The sequence below is a fragment of the Phyllobates terribilis genome, unplaced genomic scaffold (genome assembly GCF_046119375.1).
Source record: "Phyllobates terribilis strain yellow unplaced genomic scaffold, ASM4611937v1 Scaffold_8__6_contigs__length_399053987, whole genome shotgun sequence".
Lineage (NCBI taxonomy): Eukaryota > Metazoa > Chordata > Amphibia > Anura > Dendrobatidae > Phyllobates > Phyllobates terribilis.
The window spans coordinates 318,604,858-318,631,502 of NW_027362768.1; the positions used below are offsets into that span (position 1 = coordinate 318,604,858).

Below are 26,645 nucleotides of genomic sequence, written 5' to 3' on the forward strand. Positions count from 1 at the left end.
AGATGTAGAAATTAATTTGAGGACCTATCCTATTATTACATGGAAATAATGGCAGTTCATTTTAGCACTGGACTTGAAGATGTGGCATTTTCAGAGCCATACCATTTCTAATTAACATTGTTATATGTGGGTTTGTTTGTTTTTTTCAAATTGTGCCATTTGGAGATATTTCAATTTGTTTTAAAAACCTTTTGTATTCTCAAAGTAGTAAATTATCCCCTATTTGGGGGTCTAACCACTGGAGGTCTGACTGTAGTGATCCAAGCGATCCCAATAAAAGTTCTCCTCATCATGAATGAAGTGGAGGTATGCATGCTCTATTTTCTCCCTATTTGTTATCTATGGGACAAGTGGAGAAAGCTGAGTACAGTGATCCACTATTTCTTGCAGTCCTATAGACAATGAATGAAGTGGTTGTTGAGTATATGACCTTCTGCTCCATTCAAGCTCAGCTTAGGCGCTCCATTGCACCTTTCCGTGGATCCCTGGGGGTTGAAGGGTCAGACATCCAGGCTCTATCAAGTTATTCCTTTTCTGTAGTGTAAGGTGCCCCAGCGAGGTAGTCGTGGGCGAGCTGTAGCCCCCTCTCGCTCTGGCACCCTACAGACAATTCGTGTCCTCCCTCTGATGTGTGGCTGTGTATGTGGTGCTCTCCACTTACTTCAAACCTTCCGATCGCAGCTGTCTCCAGGCATTTCTCTTGTGGGACCAGGGCAGAAATAAATTCAGAGGACACGAGGTTCTTGACCAGAACTTGAACTTTACTTGGGGAAGAGGAATATGTACAATATTTACAGGCAGATATAATGGATAAGGCCCGACAGGTTATTATCTCTCTCACAGGCGCTGGCAACATCTTCAGCCCTGGTTCCCTCTTTAAGTGAAGCATCTCTGTGACTCTAATCTCTAGCCCAAGAGACTCTTCTGCAGTACCAACAGTGATCTGGGTCCGATATCTCTCCCCCACATCTTAGCCTGGAGTCCTATTTATCTTCCTCTGCTTCCTGCAGACTAGAAGTGCCCCGGGTCCTCACTACCTCTGATGAGTTTCTCCGGCCGGCTAACAGGACTCTTGCTCTTGCGTAGGGAGACTTTCACACTAGTGATACCACTGTCTGAGGGTATGGAGCTCCCGTCTACCCTAGCAGCCACTATATACTCAGGCTGCCCGCACAGTTCGCTGTCCTATCTCTTACTACTGAATCACTTCCTGATCCTGGAAACTAAACAGAGATTTTCCTAATGTGCCCACCCTCGGTGAGCTGTCATCACACAGCATTAACCCATCACTGTCTGTAACACTGCTAGCAGACTCAACCTGACATCTGCACTCAGGACAGTGGCATCTTGTGGCTGCTTACAGGTACTGCAACCCACAAGGAATTATGCCAGGAACAAGCTCTATATCACTCAAGGCTTGATCAGGGCACTAAGTTCCCCCCTTACTCTGCTGACTGGACCACTGAAGCTAACCCCTTAGCTTGGCCTACCAACAGTTCAGAGAGATCTGACTTCAGGAACACTTCTTTTAACTATCTCAGTGCCAAGGGAAGGCTACGCCCTTCCCCACTATTACAGTAGGATCAGGTGGGGGCTCATTGAGACAGACGTCATTAGGTTCACAAGTTTGGTCAGGATTAGGATTACAACAACAGACGTATGGCACCAGAGATCAAGGACTAAACCAAGCAATAACTGGCAACACAAGGAGTAAACGAAGCAATAACTGATACCTCCCAACAATCCTTGGAGTTTAAACAGGGTGTGCTTTGGTGGCCAAAGCAGGGAGCTGATTACACCTGCTGAGCACCTGGACAACACACACACTGTCCCTGGTTTGGTGACACTACAAATCACAACCACACTAGTATTCTTAGCTGGACATTACCTGAGATGCCCAATCATACCAGTAATGCCACCTCCTCCGGTAAGCGCCACTTGCCGAGTAAATGTGGTGGTGCCTGGTGACAGAGGCAGATGTTGCTTGAGCTGCTCAAGGTAAAGATAGAATAATTCCAAAATCATGTATTTTCAAAGCTGATCATCTTGCATCACATATCTCAGGATCCGTTGAGCCAAGTGGAAAGGTAAGTGAAGACACATCTGTATACACTGTGTGCAGAATTATTAGGCACGTTGTATTTTAGAGGATTATTTTTATTATTGATCAACAACTATGTTCTCAATCAACCGAAAAGATTCATAAATATCCAAGCTTAATATTTTTGGAAGTTGGAGTGTTTTTTTTTTTAGATTTGGCTACCTTAGGAGGATATCTGTCTGTGCAGGTAATTATTACTGTGCAGAATTATTAGGCAACTTAATAAAAACCAAATATAATCCCATCTAACTTGTTTATTTTCACCAGGTAAACCAATATCAGTGCACAAAATTTAGAAATAATAATTTCTGACATGCAAAAACAAAAACCAAAAAAATGAGTGATGAATATAGCCACCTTTCTTTATGATGACACTCAACAGCCTTCCATCCATAGATTCTGTCAGTTGCTTGATCTGTTTTCGATCAACATTGCATGCAACAGCCACCACAGCCTCCCAGACACTGTTCTGAGAGGTGTACTGTTTTCTCTCCCTGTAGATCTCACATTTTATGATGGACCACAGGTTCTCTATGGGGTTCAGATCAGGTGAACAAGGGGGCCATGTCATTATTTTTTCTTCTTTTAGACCTTTACTGGCCAGCCACGCTGTGGAGTAGTTGGATGCATGTGATGGAGCATTGTCCTGCATGAAAATCATGTTTTTCTTGAACGATACCGATTTCTTCCTGTACCACTGCTGGAAGAAGTTGTCTTCCAGAAACTGGCAGTAGGTCTGAGAGTTGAGCTTCACCCCATCCTCAACCTGAAAAGGTCTCACAAGTTCATCTTTGATGATACCAGCCCATACCAGTACCCCACCTTCACCTTGCTGGCGTCTGAGTCGGAGTGGAGCTCACTGCCCTTTATTGATCCAGCCTCTGGCCCATCAAGAGTCACGCTCATTTCATCAGTCCATAAAACATTTGAAAAATCAGTCTTAAGATATTTCTTGACCCATTCTTGACATTTTATCTTATGTTTCTTGTTCAAAGGTGGTCGTTTTTCAGTCTTCCTTACCTTGGCCATGACCCTGAGTATCGCACACCTGGTGCTTTTTGATACTCCAGTAACGTTGCAGCTCTGAAATATGGCAAAACTGGTGGTGAATGGCATCTTGGCAGCTTCACGCTTCATTTTCCTCAATTCATGGACAGTTATTTTGCGCCTTTTTTGGCCAACACGCTTCTTGCGACCCTGTTGGCTATTTGCCATGAAACGCTTGATTGTTCGGTGATCACGCTTCAAAAGTTTCGAAATTTCAAGACTGCTGCATCCCTCTGCAAGACATCTCACAATTTTGGACTTTTCAGAGCCCGTCAAATCTCTCTTCTGACCCATTTTGCCAAAGGAAGGGAAATTGCCTAATAATTAAGCACACCTTATATAGGGTGTTGATGTCATTAGTCAACACCCCTCCTCATTACAGAGATGCACATCACCAGATTTACTTAATTGGTAGTTGGCTCTCAAGCCTATGCATCTTGAAGTAGGACAACATGTATAAAAAGTATCATGTGATCAAAATACTAATTTGCCTAATAATTCTGCACGCGGTGTATATGCTATATCTCTCATGTGCTCATGAATATCTGCAACCAATGCATCATACACAGAATTGACCACACGAAATTCACAATTGGAGTATCCAAAACGAACTTGACGAAATCCTTCACAGCTATCCCAAAGTTGCTTTTTCAACTTGATTGCACATAACAAGAACATCATTTTGTTTATTTCAATTGCTTTCAGATGTAACATATTTTGCTAAATGATTTATAGAAACTTGAACAAAACTGTCTCCCTGGTTTCGGGTTAGGGAAGGTAATAAAAATCTAAATTTCAAATCTTCTACATTTGTTAAGGCCATTTATGAATGTTTTCCAAAAGAAAACCTAACCAGAGAGAATTCCGCTGCAGACAAGTTATTGACTTCTTTGCCATATTTCCTCAGGGTGTCAACTTCACATTTGTTTTGTTGTCTAATTGACTCATTCTGTTCAGAAATGTTTTGAAAAAGCCCACGCAACATGGGATCATCATTAGTGGCAGATGTATTAATCTCTCCATTGTTGTCTGACTGATGGTCTCCAGCCTAGTAGACCATGAATCCAGAACTTATTAGAAAGATGTTTTATATATTGCTGTTTTTTTCCTCAGTGTCCTCATTGTTATATTGTAGCAGAAGTTATTTACATGGAAACTCCATTATCACCCAGTCCTCAATATTTTCTTTCATTAAAAATTTCACTCAAAATTTAATCTTATAGGATTTGGTCTGTAAAATATGGATTCTATTGCAATTTTTCATAGGCTATCTTACAAGGAAAATAATTTTCTTCCTAGCACTTTCTCATATTCATTGCTCCATGTGTCTTTTATCTGGACTCTCATCCTCTTACTTCCTTCTCATAATCTTTTCAAACACTACAGCTGCCGGCCTGCTACTCATCTTCCACTGTGACCCATCTCCTGTCTAATATCCTTACAACATTCACACATTATGCAGACTATTTTCTCCATCTATAAACCATCTGTCAAGTAATGTGTCCTCCCTTTGTAAAATTTCACATAAGTAATGATCATACGCCAGTCTCAAAAACATCCAGTAATTGGAAAAACAGGATATTACAGTTGGTCCATGATGACTGTTGTGGTGAAATCAGCCAAGTATAAAATTTAAATAGATGTTGGAAATTGTAAAAATAAAACTTAGGCTCTGTTTACATCATGGTCATAACTCCATTAGGAGTTCCATCAGATCTAAGAACTCAACCATACTCCAGTGGAGTCCTTCATTATACTTGTATGAAAGCAGGAGGTAAGGTTCTGGATGCCATGTATGTGTCACAAAGGTGGCTGGCCTCGGTAATTTAAGTCCCAGGAAGTCTGTATCTGTAACACTAGGTTACTGAGAGGGTTTTTATTTGACTGTATTTTGGGTCCTGGATTTAGGAGTGACAAGAGAGCCTGAGTGGGAAAGGTTGTTCCCATACTCCAGTCTAGGTCTTACAGACCTAATAACAGGCAGTTGGGTTAGCTTAGCAGAGAACATTGTCCTGGGACTGGAGAAAGATAGAGCTGGTGGATAGTCTGTAGTACAGTCTGAGAGGTTCCTGTAATGCTAAGTTGGTGAGACCACTTTAATTTAATTTACCTTACCCAGAAAAAGGACTGCTTTGTTATTCTTTTGTGCTGAAGAATGGATGTTTTCATTTTTGGAGCTGTAAAGTTTATGAAAGAGAATACATTTTATTTTGCTTTGAGCTTAAAACTCTGTTCCTGTGCATATCCAAGTGAGTAGCAAAGAGCTGAACCTCTATAATTGATAATTTTTAGTTTCCTAGTGTTAAGGGGACGGTTGCAAACAACTTTATTGAATAATGGAAAGCAACCGAACCCGGGGTCCCCGATGCAGCCTGGAGGACTGCGGCTGAACACCTTCTGGGTAAGAAGGTAAAACAACCAACTGAAGTAACAATCCCTTCCGTGTCACTGCACACCGGAACGGGAATAGGGATTCGCACTATCTCCGTTAACTGCACGAGAGATGTGCGATAAATAATGTATCTGTAGCCCTGTTTACAGCACAGGGACTATATAGCAGGCGCTAGGATGCGCGTGTGATACACGCCGGCGTATACATGCTCCCAGCCGTCGTGCTACCGGACTGAGGAGTATCTCTCCATGTGGCTTACAGGTGGTGCCGGGAATACGGCGTCTGCAGACTGCTCGGGGTGTATGGCGACCCCTTTGTCGGAGCCAGACTGTCAGACAAAGCTACCTGCCTCCCTCCATCTAAGGCTGCCTATCCCCCGCTAAACCTGCCTGACAGAAGCTAAAGCACACGTGGAGCCCAAACGACCAAGCGTCCACACAACAACACCATCACAGCTCAATGATCAGAGCGTGCCGCCATGTTTGTGGGCGGGCTATTTAAAGATTAAGCCCTGCCCGCCGTCGCACTATTGGTGACGTCACCCCCGACCAATCAGGCGGTGCCAGGTCACCGGATCAGCTGACTCCAAAACCCCCAATCACGGTCCGCCATGTCACGGGCATGCTCAGTGCAGTGAATCTTGGACTTAGGCTGTAGCAGCCCTGTTTCCCTCAACACAACCTACGCTTCATGTTGCTAGGAACAAAGACCCGAGAAACAACTTGTACATCTTGTGCACTAGCTAGGCGTTGGGACTGATGACGATGCTGAGAAGCATCTGCCCTGGCTGGACCGGACTGGGAGACTACAGAATCCACTGATGGTTCTGAACCCATTTTGAATCCAGCAAATGCCTAACATTATCCCCCCTTCTAACATCCCCCTCCACTTGACACTCATATTCCTCAACGAGCAGGGGAGCATGAATGTGGTCCACCGGTTCCCAGGGATGATCCTCAGATCCATGGCCCCTCCAGTGTACTGGGTAACCTTTTTTTCCACAAACCATCTTAGACCCCATAATAGCCTGCACCTTGAGATTATCACTCCTGGTGTCTGTAGTAGGTTGGGGTTCAGCGAGTTTTGTCAGGCGAATGAGTTTAACGAGCGACACATGGAAAGTGTCGTGACTCCTCAGGTGTCGTGGTAACTGTAAACGGAACATTACTGGGTTTACTTGGGCCAAAATTTTGAAAGGACCAATAAAGCGGGGGGCAAACTTAGCAGATTCCCCGCATACTTTAATATTGCGAGCCATGAGCTACACTCTGTCACCCGGATAGAATACGGGAGCAGGACGACGAAGAGTGTCAGCCGACTCTTTCATTCGATTCTTGGAGGCCAACATAGCATCCTGGGTATGGTCCCAAACCTCCTGTGCTTCCAGAGCCAAATCTCTGACCCCAGGTTCCATAGAGGGAACTGGCATAGGAACCAGAATGCGCGAATGTTGGCCATTATTCAGGAGAAGCAGAGTCAGATCTGTGGAATCCGCCACGGGTAACGGGTGGAGAAGAAGCCGGACTTTGACGGGATGATTTATCTCTCGGACAGGAGACACACGCTAGAACATATTCCTTAACGTCCTGGCGCCACCGGGGCCACCAATATGACCGTTGAAGGAACTTTGTGGTACGTTTGACCCCAAAATTACCTCCGATCTTAGGGGCATGTGCCCAGGAGAGCACCTCATTTTGTAGATTAGGGGGAACGAATGTCCTCCCAGAAGGAAGAGTGAGCCTGGGCTCATCATTGCCCTCAGCCGTATCCATGGACCGGGACAAAAGGTCTACCCAAGGGTTCTTTTTGATATAATCTGACAAAACCTGGGTCTCGGGGACAGACAGAGGATCTGTGCTGGGGACCAAATCAATAGGACAGCCATACGGTCGGTGGCGAGGTAAAGTGTCTGCAGCCTTTTTGGGAAAGACATCCGCAAAGGTCTGATTTTGCACAGGGAGCGCGGCCAAGTCGGAAGAAGGCTCAGAGACTACCCTCTGGGTGACTGTAACCATACATTGAGACACACAATTCTCACTCCAGGAAGAAATTCTTCCCGAATTCCAGTCAATGTGTGGAGTGTGACAACGTAACCACGGGAGACCCAATAGCACATCATCTAATCCACCGGGAATAATAAGAAAGGAGATAACCTCCCGGTGACCCTGGGGAAATGACATGGTGAGGTGAATCGACTGGTGGGTTATTTGTGTGTCCAGTAGTGAACCGTTGACTACCCTAATGTTCATTGGTTTTGGAAGTAACTACATAGGAATGGCGTACTTCTGGGCAAACGTAGATGACAAAAAATTGTCATCGGCACCAGAATCCACCCACGCCTTGGCAGTAACCGTGGTTGCTCCGAAGAACAATGTCACCTTATACAATAATTTGGAGGAAGGAGCCCCGGAATCTAACACACCTCCTACAACGGCGGTTAGACACACTCGTTTTCCCGACTGCTTGGAACCCTTATTAATGGGGTACTCCAAGAGATGTGCAGGTCGGGAACGAGAGGGGCTAGACTCAGTCCGGGATACATCCATAGCTTCAGGCTCAAGGTTGGAAGTCGCGGGTTTGGAAATGGGTCTAGAGAATGAAGGTGCCAACTGACACTGAGGTCTGGGGACCTCCAGCTCTAACTTGTGTTCTGCATGACGCAAATCTATTCGGTTACCGAGAGAGATTAACTCCTCCAGGGAGGTTGGAATCTCTCTGGTAGATAGAGCATTTTTAATATGCCCAGCCAGACCCTTCCAGAACACCGGGATTAAATACCGCTCAGACCAATCCAATTCAGCCGCAAAGGTTCTGAACTGAATGGCATAGTGGCTGGCGGTGACTGAACCACATTAGCCACTACCGGGTCACTCTGCTCCCACAGGGGTGTAGCCCACTCCAAGGCCCTGTGAGAAAGTAACGAGATGACAAAACCCACTTTGGCCGTTTCGGAGGGGAACTGTGCCTCCATCATCTCCAAATGAATGGAGCACAGATTAATAAAACCTCTGCAGGATTTGCTGTCACCAGAAAATTTTTCCGGGAGAGCAAAACGGGGTAATGGGGCGATTGCAGCTGCCGCAGCATTCACCGCAGCCGAGTTAACCAGATTGGCTGCTTGAGAAGCTGCCTGGGTAGCTACTGCAGTGATATCAGCCACTGGGTCAGCTTGTTCCAGAGTCCTAAGTCTGGCCTCAAGTTGCTGTATATAGCGCTGCAGTTGCTGGTTGTCAGCCATGTTCGGCAAGACCCTGGCGCTCTGATACTGTTAAGGGGACGGTTGCAAACAACTTTATTAAATAATGGAAAGCAACCGACCCCGGGGTCCCCGATGCAGCCTGGAGGACTGCAGCTGAATACCTTCCTGACAGAAGCTAAAGCACACGTGGAGCCCAAACGACCAAGCGTCCACACAACAACACCATCACAGCTCAATGATCAGAGCGTGCCGCCATGTTTGTGGGCGGGCTATTTAAAGATTAAGCACTGCCCACCGTCACACTATTGGTGACGTCACCCGCGACCAATCAGGCTGTGCCAGGTCACCGGATCAGCTGACTCCCAAACCACCAATCACGGTCCGCTATGTCACGGGCATGCTCAGTGCAGTGAATCCTGGACTTAGGCTGTAGCAGCCCTGTTTCCCTCCGCAACCTACACTTCATGTTGCTAGGAACAAAGACCTGAGAGATAACTTGTACATCTCGTGCACCAGCTAGATGTTGGGACTGATGATGATGCTGAGCAGCATCAGCCCTGGCTGGACCAGAATGGGAGACCACAGAATCCACTGATGGTTCTGAACCCATTTTGAATCCAGCAAACGCCTAACACCTAGTTTATGTACCATATTTTTCAGACCATAAGACGCACTTTTTCCCCCCAAATTTGGGAGGAAAATGGGAAGTGCATATTATGGTCCGAACGTAACTTACCGGTGGTGCGGTGGCGGAGCTGGATCGCCGGGCCCTCTTCTCCCTCCCTCCTTCAGGAAGGCAGCGGCGGCAGCAAAAGAAGAGGTGAGGCCGGCCGGTATCTGGCTGGGTGCCGGGGCCTGGCAGGGTACCAGGGCTGGTGTCTGGCTGTGAGGTAGAACTGCATGAGCTACTTTCCGGTGGCTGTGGCCATCTTCCTGAAGCTGTGATCTACAGGAAAATGGCCACCGGAGCCGGCGCATGCGCTCTGCCATGCCAGCGGCCATTTTTCTGTAGATCACAGCTTCAGGAAGATGGCCGCGGGCACCGGAAGCCGCTCACGCCGCTCTGCCACGCCACTCACAGCAAGAGACTGGCCCCGGTACCAGGACCCGGCCCCAGCACCAGGCCCCCAGCGCCAGGCCCCCAGGCACTAGGCCCCCAGTCCCAGGCACCAGGCACCAGGCCCCCAGCCAGGCCCCAGCCAACAGCTAGACACCGGCCGACAGGCACCGGACCCGCAGCATCTCACCTCTTCTGCTGCAGCCACTGGGTTCCTGAGGGAGGGAATGGTAGGCCCTGTGATCCTGGTTCTCCACTACTGCAACTCCCTGCTGCTGGAGCACCGGCTTCTCGCATCCAGGGTCCGCCGCATTCCTCCACTTCCACCGGCTTCCTGAAGGACCCTACCTCCTGTGACCCCCGCTGCACCGCACCCGCCCCCCCCAGGTTCGCTACCAATTCAGACTATAAGATGGACCCACATCTTATAAAAAAAAAATGTATAGTCCAAAAAATACGGTACCCTGACCTGTTGCTTAAAGTTGCCCCTTTAACATAATAGATTGGCAGCCAGAGCTTTTCTTACGGCCTAAAAAGACAGACACCATTGAAATGTTAGGCTAAACTACAGAGCGACTCTATCTGCCTCATGATAGTAAAGGACTCCGTTGTGGCTCCATCATATCCAAATTCCTTTTTAGGGGTTAAGATGGAACAGCTGATGATTTCATTATTGTTTAATCCAAACATAATGTAATCAGGGCCTAAATCTCCAATTTTACGGAGAGATATGGTTTTAAAATTAGACTGACTCGAGACTCTGTTTTAAGGTCAATTTGGAGTGTTTTTTTTTTTTTTGAGATTTTTTTTTTAAATGTTAAGTAATCTAACAAAATACTCAGATATCACATGGGTAGAATCCAATGACAAAAATGAGCTGTTCACTTGAAATTTGAATTCGCCGTCTTTGCAAATTTTACCCCAAAATTGATTTGCAGCTAACAAACTTGTGCAAATCAAACAATTAAAATGCCTCCACTTGCCTGAAAAATCTGTGTATAACACTGTGAATTCCCTTTGGAGTCTAATGAACATCAACAGCGATTTCCTATATATCGCTTGAGCCTTTGAATTAATATTCACAGACTGAGATTATCACTCCCGTTTTCACTCTGATACATCAGCGCTGAAGCAGTACACCACATTCGCATTAGACCATTCTCTATCCCTATGCTGTATGCTCTGAGCTCCTATCTCTACACAGTGCAAGCAAAAAATGTTGTTCCTTTTTGGTCCCTGTGTTTTATACTTCCTGTAGTAGCCCCCTAACTGGCCAGGCTAGACCATGTAATTGGATTGCTGCATGGCATTATGGGGAAGCTCACCCTGCTGTGCCTTGCACCATTAGCCCGCTCACTGAGTCGTGTGTGAAATGGTGCTGGAAATTTTATATATTTTTTGCTGATACTCACAAATCGAATGGCAGATTGTTTAAATTCGAATGTAACCGTGGATTTTAAGAAATTCAACTCAGACTCGATACTGTGCAAATCGATCCTCTCATCTATACAATTCACTTTGTGATAGGTCTAGGGCTTAACACCAATCAAAGCTGCTGCTCTCTGCCTGTTAGACCAAAACCCCTCTAGTTTTTTGTAAAGGTGCCAAATAGGCCTTTGGCAGAGTTAGCTAGATAGAGAAAACTCTGACAAAATGTGGCTTTCTGCTTACAGTAGCTTCACCAAAGTTATTCTCACCATGTATTAACCTCCTAAAGCTTACCTACTAGTCAACAAAATAGTATTCCAGCCTGCTAAGATCAATAATGAAAAGGTTGCCCTCTTTCCACGCTTCTATTCATACTAAATATGGAAAACCTTCTAAAATCGCTAAGACAAAATAAAATCAAATAGGGCATCCAATGCAGGTCCAATAAAAATAAGCTTGCTGCTAACGCTGATGACCTGATACTTCAAATTTCTAACCCAGAATTTCTAACCCAGAAATGGCTGTTCCTGAAATCTTACACTCATTTCATGCTTATGGGCAGATATCTAACTTCAAAATCAATAAAACCAAATGTCAGGCTCTCAATATTACTCAAACACCCTGACAGCGGTAATAGATTCTTATGGCCTTGATTATATCAAGTTCCTCTGTATAAACATCTCACCAAGTATACAACCTCAACTAAAAAGCCCTCCTGCCAACCATACCAGCCACTCAGCTCTTGGACTCATGGCTAGGAAAGAAGAACATGTTCAACTTAATAATTAAATAATCAATCCCAAGATAACCTATCTACTTCAATTCCTACAAATTTACTAACCTGGTAATTTTTTCCAGCAGCTTATGAAGATTTGTAGGGACTACATCTGGGCAAACTCTAAGCCCCTGGTTTCACATAAGATACTGTATCTCTGCCCAATCAATGTGGTATAGATTTACCATCCCTAATTAAATACAACAAAGCAGTCTACCTAAGCAGAATTATAGATTAGGTTGGACATCCCTTCCTCAAGCCATGGGTAGATATACAAGAAGCTATAACTCAGGTATTTCTTAGATTCCTAGCCTTAGCTCCCAAACCACTCTTTAATTTCAACATAGCCTTTTGCAGTACCCAACGCTAAGGCTATGGGTATGGCTTTCTAATCATGCAGGAGGTTAGACCAGGAGATGAGGACTGTCTGTCATACATCTCACACACTGAGACACCTGCTTGAAGTCATTGTGGGGTGTGTTCTTTCTCCTGAGTGTTGCTACCTGCTTATGATTGGTCAGCATCATACAGGAGGAAGAAGTACATGCCCCCAGTGAAAATTATTTGATAACACCCACTCAGACTTAACAAAAGTTAACTCATTAGGTGACAAATACTTTGATTGCTAAAATCTATGCAACAGAGAGGCAAAATAAAACAAAAAAAACATTTTCCGCTCTGCAGCCACTATTAAATCTTGTGTCTAGTTCAACATGAAGAATTTGATGAAAGGTCCTCTTTAACTACTGTATCATGCAATATGCTGAGGGTCAGCTCCCCTCAGCAATGGAACCAGACAGAGACCTCAACTGGTTTGTGAAGCTCTGGGCTCAACAGAAGGCTCCTAAAAAGCTTCTTTCCCTGCTCACAAAATAAATAGCCTCTCTCTCTCTACTCATAGTGTCCCTTACTTTGTCAGGAAATGGGAAAGAAACTTAACTGTACTTTTTAACCACTAGAAGAAAGTTCGGAAAGCTACCTCTCAATGCATACGTTTACAAGAAAATCCATACAATATACTCCCCAGGTGGTATCTGACCCCAGCTAAGCTAAAACAAATGTGCTCCCAGCGATATGTACTGAAGATGCAACTGAGCCAAGGGAACATTTTTACATATTTGGTGGGAATGCAACTCAATAGTATCCTTTTGTAAACAGGTTTTTAAAATAATAAGCTTTACCTATGGCTCTACACTCCGCTGTCTTCCCAAAACAGATCTCTTCTCATTTTTTCCTCCAAACATTCTGGGGCAACTCATTGCTGTCTGCCACCCAGGCTCGGAAGCGTTCCGATTCGAGTTACGGGGGCGGCATCAGTGGTGGTTCAGTCACCACTCTGAGTATACAGAGGGCTGCTGTAACCTAGCCTCCAGCCCTGACTGACACTGACTCTGCATTGGGGCTGGACAACTCAAGGTCAGGGACGTTGGCTTCAGGGGATGCTTTCTCATTCTCCTTTCTAGCCCGTACAGTGAACGGAAATTCACTGTTTACATCATATAACTTTGATATCATAGCCGACTCCTGGCGGCATACTGGACTACTGAGTGCTACAAAAACATTGGAGCAAGCTGTCAGTCAAGGCTGGGGGCACAGTACAGCCACCACTATGTATACTCAGAACGATGACTGAACCAACGCCACCCCATGACTGAAACTGGAATGCTGCGCGGGGGAATAAAATTATTTTTTTCCTTACAGCGTTCGGTTAAGTGTGGGTAGGTTAGTAATGCTATTAACCTGCTGATCAACCACATATCTGCAGGTTAATAGTGTTTTTTTATGGTGACAGGTTCCCTTTAAATTTTGGAATGGGGAGTAGAGATTCACTCTCTCTGGTAGGCATTAGGCTTTGGGTAGCATTCATACAGGCAATACAGTTTTAGTCCAAACACGTGCAGTTTTTATTGCTTTCCACACCACCAAGACAAACTCATAAACATAAATCCCTAGCCTTGTCGAAGCGCTAACTAAACAGAACACACCTTGGCTACTCATACATGGCTGAACTAGCTCCAGCTCAGTCAAACAAAACAGCTATTGCCCATAGCAACCACTGATACTTGCGGTTTTCTGCACATGGCCTGTGCAGACTCTTCTCAGAGAGGGATTCTGGTCTGTCTCTCTCTTAAGCTCTAAGACACATCCAGTCTGTTCAGCTTCCCTGAGCTGACTGACTAAGAAGAACAGCTAACCTGGTTATATGTAGGGCCAGCTAGATGATCTAGTCAGAACCTGTAGAGCTAGGGATAAACCCAAGCTTACCTGGCTTTGCCACAGAGAGTAATGTAAAATTTGCATGGAAGTGAACAGTGGGCCTCCAGAGTCAATGTTACTGGGGATGTATATCAGTCCAACATTTCTGCCAGGGGTGTAACGATTGCGGTCTCAAAGGGTGTGACCGCGACCGGGCCCATTGTAGAAATGGGCTTGCCAATGCCGGTACACCAAAATCAGCTGCCGACTTATGCTTCTGACTATAGAGGAGGACCCTGCAGACTGTGGGAGCAGAGGAAGGTAAGAATAATCATTTGTTTCCTTTTAAAATGTGCGGTAGAAGAACGGAAGGGGCCCAGGATGGGGGGCACTATACTAGGAAGGGGCACAGGATGGGGAGCATTTTACTAGGATGGCTCCCTGGATGGGGGACATTGTTATAGGATGGTGTTCTGGATGGGGGGACATTATAAAATAAATGGCCCATAATGGGGGACATTATTAAATAAATGGCCCAGGACCATAACATTATGGGGTACATAAAATCAGGAAGGGGCCCAGAAAAGGGGGACATTAAACCAGGAAGGGGCCCAGAGTGGGGGGCAATATTACTATAATGGACCAGAATGGGGAGTATAATTACTGTAAGAGGCCAGGATTTGGACATTATTACTGGAAGGGGCCAGGATGAAGGACATTATTGTATGGGGGGGGTGAACACGCATGTATTTAAAGGATTTAGTGCGCTACAAGGGCCTATTCATCTGACCAACATGTTGGTGGGGGCCCAAGTCCAAATTTTGCACTTCAGCCCATCTGACTACCACTTCTGTCATGCATTTTTTTTATAAAACTAACCTGGAATTTTTTAAAAACCTATTCCATTCATTATTGGATTAACAAAATGTGATAAAGCTCTAGGTTAGAATAATGGTTACACTAGGAACTAAGATTGCATGCCAACTATCAATCTATCAATGCATCTGTAGCCCTTAGCTCTACATGAAAACACTGCATTCTAAATGTTGGTGTGTATGTTTATGCTATATATTTTTGATTTGCCATTATCTCAGACAGGGCTGCCCCCAGAAATTTCAGGGCCCCATACTGGCAAAATTTTAGGGTCCCCTTGAGACTCCACCCAGGCTCTTTCCCAGATCCACCTCCACCCCTTGAACCTTACACAGTTCCACTGCCCACTCTTGGAAAAACTACACTTCTGCACCATGTCCTCACTAATCACATATTAACATTTCCCATTGAACCATATCACATACATAGACATTGTTTTGGCCAAAAAAACTTTTAAGCCTGCCACCACAACAAGGACTCTTCTGGCAGGGTCCTACTCTATTCCAACCTATTAAACATTTCTTAAAATATCCAATACTCTTTTTAGGTATATTTTTATTTATTTTTCTTTAAGGAAATGTGTTACATACATTTTTTAAAATGGCCAATATTATCACATACAAGGGACAAATACCACCACACCATGGCCGGACCACATATTACCACCACATAGTGAAAAAAAGAATACCACATACAAAGGACAAATAACATCAGACCATAGCCGGACTACATATTACCACCTCAGAGTGACCGAATAATACCACATACAAGGAACAAATACCACCACACCATAACCAGACCACATATTACCCCCACATAGTGACTGAATAATACCACATGCAAGGAACAAATACCGCCACACCATAACCAGACCACATAGTGACCAAATAATACCACATACAAGGAACAAATACCACCACACCATGACCAGACCACATATTACCACCACATAGTTACCGAATAATAACACAAATTACCACCACATAATAACCAAATACTACAATACTGATCATTAATAAAAAAACACAATACTAATATTACCATAAGTGGTAATATACACAGGAGCTCTGTACATAGTATGGAGTGTATAGTGTAAGTGTACAAGCAATACAGTGATCACCAGTGACATTATACACAGGAGCTCTGTATATAATGTCAGTGTACACGTAATACTGTGATCACCAGTGACATTATACTTAGGAGCTCTGTATATAGTGTACAGATAATACAGTGATCACCAGTGACATTATACACAGGAGCTCTGTATATAGTGTTTAGTGTACAGGTAAAACAGTGATCACCAGTGAAATTATACACAAGACTGAGCTCTGTATATAGTGTATAGTGTACAGGTCATACAGTGATCAATAGTGACACTATACATAGGAGCTTTGTACATAGTATATAGTGTTAGTGTATGGGTAACACACTGAATCACCAGTGACATCTCTAGTTGAAGTCCTTCATCTTCACTTTTCTCTTTCATCCAGCGTTGACCGCCATCACTTCCTCCAGCCAGCCCTTGTTTCTGCATAAAATAACACACAGTTATCTAGAGCATCGCTTCAAGAGCACATTCCACAACTTTTACACTATGCAGCTGAATATAGACGTGCAGCCACCATTAGTATATAATTAGTAATTATTTAATCCACCATTCCAAATATAAATTGTAATCTGCCACTGTGCCCCCACTAACTATAAATAGCCACTTTTTCCACCCAATAAATATATAAATTAATTAGAACCAGTAATCTTTCCCCCAATTCATTACAAGTCACACTCCTGCATCCTCAATGCCCCCCTCTCTGTACCTCCCTCTCCCCCGATTCATTATATTTACATGCTCCCCTCCACCCCAATTCATTATGTCATGTCCTCTTTCCCACATCCACCCTCTATTAATCATCATCTACTCTCCCCCACCCCAATTCATCATTTGCTGTACCCCACCCTCAATTCATTATCATTTGCTCTCACCCTCCACCCTCAAGTCATCATTTGCTCTTCCCACCCCCACCTTCAATTCATCATCTGCTGTCCCCCCGTCTCACACCCTCAATTCATCATTTGCTCTACCCTGTCCCCAAACCTCAATTCATAATTTTCTATCCCCACTTCCAATTCATCATTTGCTTTCCCCATCCCCCACTCCCAATTCATCATTTGCTCTCCCTGTCCCCCACCCCCAATTCATCATCTGCTCTCCTGACCCAACCCCCACTAGCAAATCATCATTTGCTCTCCCTGAAAAACATTTTATTAATTCTATAAAAAAAAGTTTTATATACTTGGTACTTACCTCTCATTCGATCCCCTTAAGCTCCACTTCTGGACTGGCATACTGGTGCGCATACATGTCGTCGCGTACACACCATGTTAATAAACTGGGGCCACTGGACAGGAGCCCTGGGAACCAGTAACAGTAACTGCGGCTCCTAATTTGATTAGTCAGACAATCACATTGCATCACATGTGCATCAAGACACAACAATGATCAGGCTGTCTAATTAAAAGAAGTCAGGTAAGAGGTGACTCTCAGGTCTCCAGTCCAGAGACCACACATTATTGACATTGTCAATGGGTCAGGTCTGGAAAATTGATTTGCACCAACTCTTCCATCCATTATTTTAATTTAGGTGCTTACTATCAGGCTTGCTAAAACATAGTTTGAAGACCATAGGAAGAGAAGAGAATAGTCTGGCGCTACCCAAAGCCAGCTTTTTCCAGCGTCGCTCTATGTGATTGAATGGTCACTCCCATGTGTGCACTTAGCGAGAGACCTGTCAATCACTTGAAGCGCTGTTGGGAAATCTAGCTATTTTTGGGCAGTATGAATGGAGTGACAGGTTCCTTAAGGCGTCTGTCCTTTATATAATACAGAACATGCAGTTGGTTTCACTCAATAGGATATTGTATTTTATAGTTCGGAATTATTAATTTTGGAACAAGCATAACACAGTGTAACAAATACACCAATAAATGTATGCATGCAAAAACAAATTAATACCGTAACCTTCCCCTGTGTGAAGCATCCTGACTCAGGCCTTTGTGTTCATTGTATCTCATCATTAATATAATTTATTCATTGTAATGGAAATATATGCAATTCATTGACTACTCTTGGCCTGTTCGTTGGTATTGGAACATGTGGGATTGGTGGACAAGGCACGGAGATTCTTGGTTGAAATGCTACAGTGCAAGTTGAGATTAGACAGAGAGGCTGGATTAATTCCCAATAGCTGACAAAAAATGTAGATCTGTTATAAAATGAGAACAGAATATTTTTGGGCACGGGCCACGTGTCCTAGCCAGCAGTAATGAAACTCATTCAGAGGTTCTCCCGTCAACTGGCTGCAATTTAGTGCTACCCATTGACCTGAAATTAAATTAAAAAACAACTCTGAGACATGACGACATTGCTAGGATAATGATTTATATCATCTATTGGCCTTCGGGGAGTGAAAGATAGGACACAGGCAACAACTTCTGCCCAATAATTTTTTAAGAGAAATGTTCTTTTCGCAACAAATGGAATAGATCTTGTCCTTGGAGTCTAGTAAAATATAACTCTTCCCAGAAAATCTAGAAAGTATTAAGAGGCTTAATAATATGCTACCAACAAAAAGACCTCACAGTGGCTGCTTCTACGAGGCTCGTATACACGTATCTTCATACTGTATGTCATATTAAAATGGCAAAGCCAATCTTATGCATGTTGTGCTATGTATAAGAAGGAATGAACACTTGCTTGGAGCTCCAGTCGGAATTGCCAACAATTTCGATGACAGTGATGGATACCGTGATAACAATGGAAGCCACTGCTGAACCCCGAGCTATCCACATTATAAGTCAATAGGTTATATCAGGGGCTTTTAGGATCCATCATACAAGAGATACAGTTCAGTTTTATAGACTCCATTACAAATAAAAGCCAAACCTATGTCAATAGCTCCTAAGTGTACCTGTCCTTTCACATATACCTCTAGAAAAGCATGGTTTTGTAAAACCTTTTCCCCTACATAATGTTAGAACTAGAGATGAGTGAATTTTTTTGAGTGGACTTTAGTTCTCAAATTTTACAAAAATTCATGTTCTCCAGAATACGGATTTTTTTTAAAATTCGCACCATGCGAGTTCAGCAAAATGTTGGGCAGGAAAATTGTTTAAAAAAATTACACTCACCTCACCACCTACTTGACCAAAGACCACCATCTTGTCCTTCGCATCTCTTCTTTTTTTCTTCCTTTGTTAGGCGCACTCTCTTTAGCCCGTGCTGCAGTCGGGTATTGCAGATCCACCACTATTCATTCAAATAGGGGCAGATATGCAGCACCGGGCTGCAGACACTATGCAGTTGACGAAGCTGTGCTGTCCTACCTACACAAACGGCCACCACCGATACTGGGAACAACTGATTGGCGTAGATGCCGAGTGTCACCCCTCCGCTGATCTGGTATTGTTGACCAATCCTAAGGATAAGCCATCAATATTCACGTACCGGACAAACCTTTTATCACAAGCTTCTACAGAATTTATGTACAGGTTAAATAGTAATGGTGAGTGCAGAACCTTCTAGTACTTTATATATGTGTAATAATTTGAATCTAATTTAAGCATGAGCCATTTTATGGATGCAGCGTTTTAGGCAATTTAGGCCTATGACAAAGTATGAAGGGACCGTAACCTGCAAAATATGCAGATGTGAGACACTATAAAAGACATTGAAGTATGCACCATTGTCAGTATGCAAATTCCTGAGGTCATGCTACTGACGATATTATCTTAAAACATACTATTCTACATGTTTTTTTGAAAGTAAGTTTCTACCTGTCAAGGTTAAACTCATTGGTTTATAGTTGCTAGTGGGGCTGTCAGTTTTACAAAACTGTTTTTCCAGTATCTGTTTCTATAATCTGAGATTATAAAGAAGGGAGAGACCCCATTCAGAAACCACATCTATTAATTATGGGAAATAGAGCAACTACGGAATGCGCTTCTTAAGTTGGCCATACACACGAGACTTATGTTGGCCAAACCCGCTGATATCGAATGGTTCGGTCAACAGTCTAATGTGTATGGGAGTCCCGGCAAATGATGGTCCGGAGTGATGCCAGTCAAGTATTTCCGATTTCAGACTGCCAATCGAAATGTTCTCCTCTTCTCACTGAGATAAGTCAATGTGTCAGTTGGCAGCTTTCTCATCGGGAACCCAAGAGCGCTCGGCCAAACAAGCGCTTCTGCATTTGGGAGAGTATGCTAAGATGGCTGTCTACTGAACAATCGTTCAGTCGACAGCCATCTAATGGCCATCTAATGTGGATGGCCTGCTTTACTCTGGAAGACCAAGCTTGTCTGAGCATTAGATGGACAACTCATGGATTGTAATGGAAATTGTGTGAAAATTGATGCATCCTTTGGTGGAGCTGCAGGAAATTTGGACACTTTTCTCAAGGTTATACCATAGATTAAAGTTGTTTACTGGTGGGTGTTGCAATGGGACACCCTGTGAATTAGAAATTGTCTGAAGAGACTTCTGACCAAAAGACATTGTACAACGTGTTACGACCACTATTTTTTTATTGTCCCCTATGTACTGTTGTTGATCCCATTTCAGATATAGAGACAATAATTAATTTTCTTAATCAATTTCACCATTACCTGCATGTATGAAGTGGCTAAATTTCAGAAACCTGTAACAAATAGAAACATTTTTTTTCTGTTGCTACACCTTTGTACCTTTTTTTTTAAATTAAATTCATGTATTTCTGTGAAATGCAGGGATATTTTTCAACAAAGATTTGGATTCTGCATCCTCTATGTATCACAGTACATTGCAGGCTGCTGAATGCTGTTCAAAATGAAAGCCTTTTTTTAATTAAATTCATGTATTTTGGGTGAAATGCAAGGGTTTTTTTTCAACAAAGCTTTGGATTCTGCAGCCTCTATGCATCACTGTACATTGCAGGCTGCTGAATGCTGCTCAAAATGAAAGCCATCAGTGAGCGACTGTTGGCAGGGTTTGTAATCTTCCCTCTTCCCATCATCTTATTATCTAATTTATGAGCAAATCATAGTTGGAATTTGATTTGGTGTGAAGGTGACACAGAAAGCAAATCACCTAAACTCATTATTGAGAGAGTTCAGCTCTGAAGTTTGAAGAATTGTGAATGCAGTTTCATCAACAATACATTATTTTATCTTAGTCTCAGGGCATGTAAGAAAATGTATGTTCAAAGTTATTTAATTCATTTTATGCAGATAAAATTTATGCTTGTTTTAAAACAATGTTCAATAAATGGACGGACCCTTTAAAAACCTTCAGTATAAAGTGTACTTTAAATTTGACTAATTTTCACTTATGCCTTTTACTCACGAAACATCACTGCAATCTTAATTTTCTTGTTCACTGACTGCACATTAAACTGTAACTTCTTATCAAAACGCCATAAATCAGCCTCGTTTAGAAAAATCAGCATTTCTAAAGACTATTTGACTAAATTGTAATGTTTAAATAGAGAAAATTGGTTAGTAATTTGCAACTGTTAATGGGCAGGGCTTGCAATTATCCAGCATCTGCTTGTACTGAAGTGCTGGTTCCTGGGTCTTGTCTTCAAGAACCGCGTAATAAAATCCCAGTCTTCAGTGTTCTCATTTCAATAAACTTTTGATTCTGCAGCCAAGATATCTCCATTTGAGAATGTCCAGATTATCGAGAGGATGGTGTTGTTAAATAGATACAATGTTTTCATAATTTGGCTAAGCAGACTATTTGTAATATAAATCACGTACAGTACAAGGAATCAGCCAAAGGCCAGTGCATATGGAGATGGGCCCGGACCTCATGTCTTGTCAGAATTCTCACTGTACTACCAGTCATTAAATTGAGTTTAACAACTTGTGCTTCTGCAATGTTGCAAGAACTCAGAAGGTCCTCAGTCTTTTTGGAACTGAAAATTACAGATGTGCATAGAAGTAACTAGATTAGGGATATAAAACTATTGGTTTAGTAAAGCAGCTTGATTGTTCTAAGATTACAATTTAATCTAATTTTATAGGTCACTTTTTTTCATTTATTTCTGTTATATAGCATATTCGTTAATGTGTTTCTTAAGCCCCTCATTCCCATTAAAGTTGGCAGAACTCGCCAACTTCAGCAGGATCGACCAACCATCTCATGTGTATGGAGGCCTGCAGACTTGTCTCCAACAGATAAGAATCGGGCAGTTAAAATGAACACGCTTTCTTCCCTCTACTTATTGAAAACCCAGCTGGGATCTAAATGAACACGCTTTCTTCCCTCTACTTATTGAAAACCCAGCTGGGATCTTTTTATGGAGAGTGACTTGCCTGACATGCCAGTGTAAGGAGACTTATAGGCCATGCAATGCTCTCCTGAGAAGTTAAATATGCAAATTGTCTCTTCAGAGAGGAAGAGAGCTTGAACTCTAGTGCCACCTATTGGAAGTAGCAATCCTAAAAGTCAATATCAACTCTTTAACGAGCCTTGCCATATGACTTAGGATAAAAGCCAAACCAGAATCTTAATTTGCAGACACATGTTTCAGGGTGTTGCCCCTCCTCAGTGCAAAGCATGAGATGTCATTTACCTGTATGAGAGACCCAGCTGAGCGATCTTGTGTATAGAGAATCGAGAGAACATTTGTTTGACTGCTATCTATGTGTATGGGAACTGTTCGTATATCACCTGCTTTTTGGGAGTTTACATGCTTATTTTTAAACTAATTATTAGTAATTGTAATTTAGCAATTACAATTTTAATAATAAGGGCTATTTGTTTTCCATAAACAAATGAGAAATTTAAGTAGCACTCCAATGTATTTGTTTACTTCCCCACTGGAGTGGTATCACCAATGTCTGTTCCCTATATGTATTAAAATACTTATGGGTGCCATCTTCAACTGGTGCTGGCACTGCTTTGTACCCTCTTGATCATCTTATGATCACACAGCAATGAGTGACCAATAATCACAGCTAACATCACTAGCTCTCAATGTTACTCTATGAGAGCCTTATTGTGAGTCTTATAGTCTTACATTGAGAAGTGACTTCTGTTCCTCCAAGCAAACACTGGGGCAATTCGGCAAGTCACAACTCCGGTCACTTGGACTGAAGCAGCATCAGGAACAGCAGAAGATGGCAACCGGTAACTATTTCAATACACATAGGGAAGAGACAGTAATACCACGTTGGCGCCGAAATGAAAAATATACTGAAGTGGTACTTTAAAAGTATTTTGTATCCTATAATATTGCAAAAGTCAAAATATCCCCATTCATTGTAAGTGTATCTAATGGATTATATGATGCCTTGAATATATAAAGAATGCAATTTCTTCACACTCAAATGATAGTCACATTATCCTGATGATAAAACTGTGCTAAACATATACTTAGATTGACATGGTTGAACATATTTATTTTATTTTTATAAAAAACAAAATAAAAATTCAGAAGCAATAACTCACTAAAGAACATTATTTGTTTTTTTGCGATTTTGCTTTAGCCATAAAAAAAGCATTTGTATCATTACATACTGATGCCCATGAATGTTACATATTTTGAGTCAAACAATATGGAGATCAATGCTACACAGGATAACTATACAATTATTCTAATAACCATGACAAGCGAGGGCTTTAACAAGTTCAAGAAAAACAGAATTATTTATAACAATTATTACAAAAATCATGCTCGAGCATGGTGGCTCTCATAAATATTTGCTAAAAAGATTTTCAGTATTTTATAGTGTTAGAACTATTGAAAAATAACCAATTGTTTTCTACAACTACAGTCCGTTTGCAAAATAATGGTGATGATAAATTTGCCCCATCATCTAAGCAAAAAACATGTTGGAGCATGGTGGCTCTTATCGAAAACTTGTTGACAAAAAATGTAATTTTAAATTATTTCAAATGTTCGAAATAATAACCCAAAATATTTTTGTATAGTGTCATACTTTATACAACAGTTTGAAGAGCAATACAATTATATTTCAAAAAGCTGGGGTAAAATTTGTCCCCATTATGGTACCTTTTTCAAGACCAGTTCATACTATTATACAGTACTTTAATAACATGAAAATAAAATATTCTTTTTATGACTATAGTTTATATTAGTTTTACAACTGTAAGATTGTACCATAGCCTAGCATGAGATTAAAGTACATAAACTATTTTTTTTTTCTTTGCATCTAATCAATATCATTTATAATTTTAGTGTGTATGTTTTCTTCTGTAGTTTTTAAAGTCTGTATCTACAATTTCAGGTTCAGTGAACAGAAGTACTGTTGTTACAGCTAGTACAGCCATTCAGCTTCTAGATGATCGGAAATCACCAGTGGTGGCAGGTAAATTCTTTGTTTCTTTTTTTATATTCTACAGTTGCTTTAATGTTAATATTGTCACATGTTGTGTATATTTTATACCCTTGTAGACATTCATGTTTTTTAAACTACAGAAGTCTAGGATGGGTTCATAAATGCCACACACAGGAGTCTTTTTTCGCCACTGCTAAACCTTCACTGGAAAACAATACTCATCTGTATTGGTCTGGTAAACCAAACGTTACTTTTGGCCGCGTACAAGTGATTCATTTAATAATGACGGTGCTTGCAATACAGCGGTTTAATGCCTTGAATCTGGGAGTGTTTCACCAATGCAATTACAAAGACATCTCAATATTTCATATTACCAAATTACTAGTTAGGAGACCCCTCAAATTACACGGTTCATAAACCACTGAACAATATGTTCTGTAATTTATTTGTACATAAAAAAGTACAGCTGAATTGCAGATTGTCTGACTACTGTGTTGCACAATGACTTGCTCCAAGTTTAACCTCATTTTCCATTGCTGCAGAATTACAGTTTTATATTTTATAAAAAAAAAAATTTTGACTGTGATCAAAATGTCTGCAATGATACAAATGAGTGATTGTAACAATTCAAGATTAATGACTTAAAACAAAGAAGAGACCCTCAATGGAAAAAAAAATCAAATCATTATTGTCTATCAGGTCTCCGAAGGTGCAAGATCTGTCATAACCTCAATATTTTTACATCCTTATTACAATATATTATTCATATGTAATATGCAGTTATGGCATTTGTAAAATTGACAATTGGGGGTGCCCTATACTTTTGTAATCGCTCAACTAGGGAAACTGCATAGAGCGTTTGTTTCTTTACTTTATTTTGAAGTGATTCTGCTAAGGAGATCACATATGAATACTGAATACCCCACTTGAATTTTTGCTAATTTTGCAGTTAAGCAACAAATAAGGTAAGTCAAATTTAAAATATGTGTCCACTACTTTTTAGAAGTTTAAAAATAGGCACAAGGTGGTTCTAAAATGAAAAAACACACAAGTCCTGATACATCTAGACTGGAGTAGGAGATGCGCTGGTGTCAGACGCTTCTGATTCATGAATCAGGAATTTTGGAGGATGGGTGTGCAATGCATCTCTTCGTGAACCTTGCCACAAACTGTACTTCAGTCTGTGCCAGGGTAAAATTTGTGGCTTAGCGAATGCTTCCATACCCCTTGTCCAAGCCCAGCTCGATTCACTTTGTCAGAGATGGGCTAAAATGGAATGAGAACGCCAAAAATCGTATAATTTTAGCGCAGCCGCAAGTTGTTTGAAAAGATTTAATAAAAGCTTTAATAAATTGGCCCCATAGTCACCTACCAGATTCTTGTCTCTTCTCCGTACTGCTGCCAGTGTTCCCCATCTGTCTCAACACTTCCTCCTCCACTGACGGACATCAGGGTACTGTAGAAACTAATCCTCTTCCAGTGGTGGACATCAGGGCACTGCAGCAACCAATCCTCTTCCAGTGGCGGACATCAAGGCACTGCAGCAACCAATCCTCTTCCAGTGGCGGACATCAGGGCACTGCAGCAACCAATGCTTTTCTAGTGGCGGACATCGGGGAAGTGCAGTAACCAATCCTTTACCAGTGGCGGACATCAGGGCACTGCAGCAACCAATCCTCTTCCAGTGGCAGACATCAAGGCACTGCAGAAACCAATCCTCTTCCAGTGGCGGACATCAAGGCACTTCGGCTACTAATCCTCTTCCAGTGGCGGACATCAGGGCACTGCAGCAACCAACCCTCTTCCAGTGGCAGACATCAAGGCATTGCAGCAACCAATTCTCTTCCAGTGGTGGACATCAGGGCACTGCAGCAACCAATCCTTTTCCAGTGGTGGACATCAGGGCACTGCAGCAACTAATCCTCTTCCTGTGGCAGACATCAGGGCACTGCAGCAACCAATCCTTTTCCCGTGGCGGACATCAGGGCCCTGCAGTAACCAATCCTTTTCTAGTGGCGGACATCAGGGCAGTGCAGCAACCAATCCTCTTCCTGTGGCGGACATCAAGGCACTGCAGCAACCAATCCTTTTCCAGTGGCAGACATCACGGACCTGCAGTAACCAATCCTTTTCTAGTGGTGGACATCAGGGCAGTGCAGCAACCAATCCTTTTCCAGTGGCAGACATCAGGGCACTGCAGCAACCAATCCTTTTCTAGTGGCGGACATCAGGGGACTG

At 42.5% G+C, this 26,645-nt stretch overlaps 1 protein-coding gene across 3 annotated transcripts in view; it reads left to right on the forward strand.

Moving 5' to 3' along the window:
* The window catches only part of CACNA2D3 (calcium voltage-gated channel auxiliary subunit alpha2delta 3), a 1,591,404-nt gene that overhangs the window by 1,263,108 nt on the left and 301,651 nt on the right, over positions 1-26,645 (forward strand). For all 3 annotated transcript variants that reach the window (XM_073644583.1, XM_073644584.1, XM_073644585.1), the window contains one exon: positions 24,357-24,437. In XM_073644583.1, the coding sequence (XP_073500684.1) occupies positions 24,357-24,437 (81 nt within the window). The remainder of the gene's footprint in view (positions 1-24,356; positions 24,438-26,645) is intronic.